This window comes from Anopheles bellator, unplaced genomic scaffold (assembly GCF_943735745.2).
Source record: "Anopheles bellator unplaced genomic scaffold, idAnoBellAS_SP24_06.2 scaffold02091_ctg1, whole genome shotgun sequence".
NCBI lineage: Eukaryota > Metazoa > Arthropoda > Insecta > Diptera > Culicidae > Anopheles > Anopheles bellator.
The window spans coordinates 1-1639 of record NW_026686213.1 but is presented as its reverse complement, the minus strand read 5'-3'; the positions used below and the strand labels follow the sequence as shown (position 1 = coordinate 1639).

The 1639-nt window shown below is 53.9% G+C and overlaps 2 protein-coding genes across 2 annotated transcripts; one reads left to right on the top strand and one right to left on the bottom strand.

Moving 5' to 3' along the window:
- Positions 1 to 234: 234 nt before the first annotated feature.
- On the top strand, positions 235 to 1544 carry LOC131214725 (glutathione S-transferase 1-like). The gene is made up of 3 exons (XM_058209057.1): positions 235 to 406; positions 480 to 680; positions 749 to 1544. The coding sequence occupies exons 1-3, from the start codon at positions 260 to 262 to the stop codon at positions 1073 to 1075; spliced, it is 675 nt and encodes a 224-aa protein (XP_058065040.1). The 5' UTR covers positions 235 to 259; the 3' UTR covers positions 1076 to 1544.
- Positions 1109 to 1636, bottom strand: LOC131214723 (glutathione S-transferase 1-like; the record flags this gene model as incomplete). Its single annotated transcript, XM_058209056.1, has 1 exon — positions 1109 to 1636. A coding segment is annotated over one exon (431 nt), but the record flags the coding sequence as incomplete, so codon positions are not given.
- Positions 1637 to 1639: the final 3 nt, after the last annotated feature.

Below are 1639 nucleotides of genomic sequence, written 5' to 3'. Positions count from 1 at the left end.
GTTGCTCTAAATGTGTTCATTTCTCAACGACGGATACGTGCACATCTTTTTATGACTTCACATTACTCACTGATGGCGCACGGAGGCGATAACTGTGGTTTGAATGTAAATGCTATATCCACAACTTGTTATCTTGCGCCTTATCCACAGCTCCGCTTAGGAGCTCAGCAAATTCGCTCCCTCAGCAGATGCGCTTGCGCCTAAGATCGCAGTGAAGATCGGAAGATCGTTCGGAACCCGTCAGTATCCGGCCGAGTCAATGGCTACTACGTTGGTGTTGTACACAAATAAGAAAAGCCCACCCTGTCGGGCGGTGAGACTGACGGCCCGTGCCCTCGGACTCGAGTTGATCGAGAAAGAAATGACCCTGGTGCGTGGTGATAAGCTGATGGAAGAGTTCTTGAAGGTGGTGACGATCCGGTGGCTGCTTCCGATTTTTCGCTGTTAACTTATGCTGGCCCGACCGAACCTCATTTTAGGTTAGCCCACAGCACACGATACCGGTGCTGGATGATGGCGGCACGATCATCATCGCCAGCCACGCCATCATGATCTACCTCGTTTGCAAATACGGTCCGGACGATCGGCTCTACCCGGCCGATATAGTGAAGCGTGCCCGCGTCCACACTTCCCTCCACCTTGATTCGGGCGTGATCTTTTCGCGGCTAAGTTTTCTATTCGTCAGTAGCGGCCCCAAAGTGGCCCCAACAAGTCGCTCTGCAATACTCTCGCTTCGCTCGCTTCGCAGGAACCAGTGATCTACTCGGGCAAATCATACTTCCACTCAGACCGCGTGGAACACATCCGGAAGGCGTACCGTTTGCTCGAAGACACCCTTGTGGATGACTACCTCGTCGGCAGCGACCTGACGATCGCCGACTTTAGCTGCATCTCCAGCATCTCCTCACTGGTAGGCGTTGTGGCACTGGAGGAGGAAAAGTTCCCCAAAATCACTCGATGGATCTCGCGCATGAAGGAGCTACCGTACTACGAGGAGACGAACGGTACCGGTGCGACCGAGTTGGCACAGTTCGTGCTAGGGAAAAAGGAAGCCAACGCGGCGCAGTATTTGTGATCGCCGCCGCGAACAACAAAATACGTTTCCCCGTCGATTTATGCAAATGCTTCTCTCGGTTTTATTCCTAGCGCCGTTCAGACGGCCGCTTCATAAAACGTAAATACAAATCGGCCAGCATCACCGTTGCTTATGCCTTGCCCACTTTCTGGTTGTACAGTTGTAGCGCCTCGTTGGCACGATCGGTGTTTATGTCCTTGTAGTGCGGGAGGTTTTTCTCGAGTCTTGCCAGGTAAGCCACCACCGTCGGGTACTTGGTGGCATCGACCGGGAACAGTGCGTTCAGCGTGCAGAGGGACGTCGAGACACTGACGTCGGCCAGCGTTATTTTGCTGCCTACCAGATAGTCCGTACCAGCGGAAGCCAGCGAGCCTTCGAGCAGATCGTAAGCCTTCTGAATCGAATCGAGCTTCTCCTGTGGTACCTCCGTCTGGCCCCAGTAGAAGACCGGTTCCAGAATCCAGCGTAAGCGGGCAAAAAGCACACCGGACTCGAAATGGAGCATTGCATTGACGTGCGCCTGCTGGACCAGGTCCTTCGGATAGAGTCCGTCGTCCTTGGCGT

Excerpts from the sequence above, each read along its gene's own strand:
- LOC131214725 (XM_058209057.1), top strand. The coding sequence starts at position 260 with ATGGCTACTACGTTGGTGTTGTACACAAATAAGAAAAGCCCACCCTGT. Across the intron at positions 407-479 it reads TGATGGAAGAGTTCTTGAAG|GTTAGCCCACAGCACACGAT; the intron begins GTGGTGACGATC and ends ACCTCATTTTAG. Across the intron at positions 681-748 it reads CGCGGCTAAGTTTTCTATTC|GAACCAGTGATCTACTCGGG; the intron begins GTCAGTAGCGGC and ends CTCGCTTCGCAG.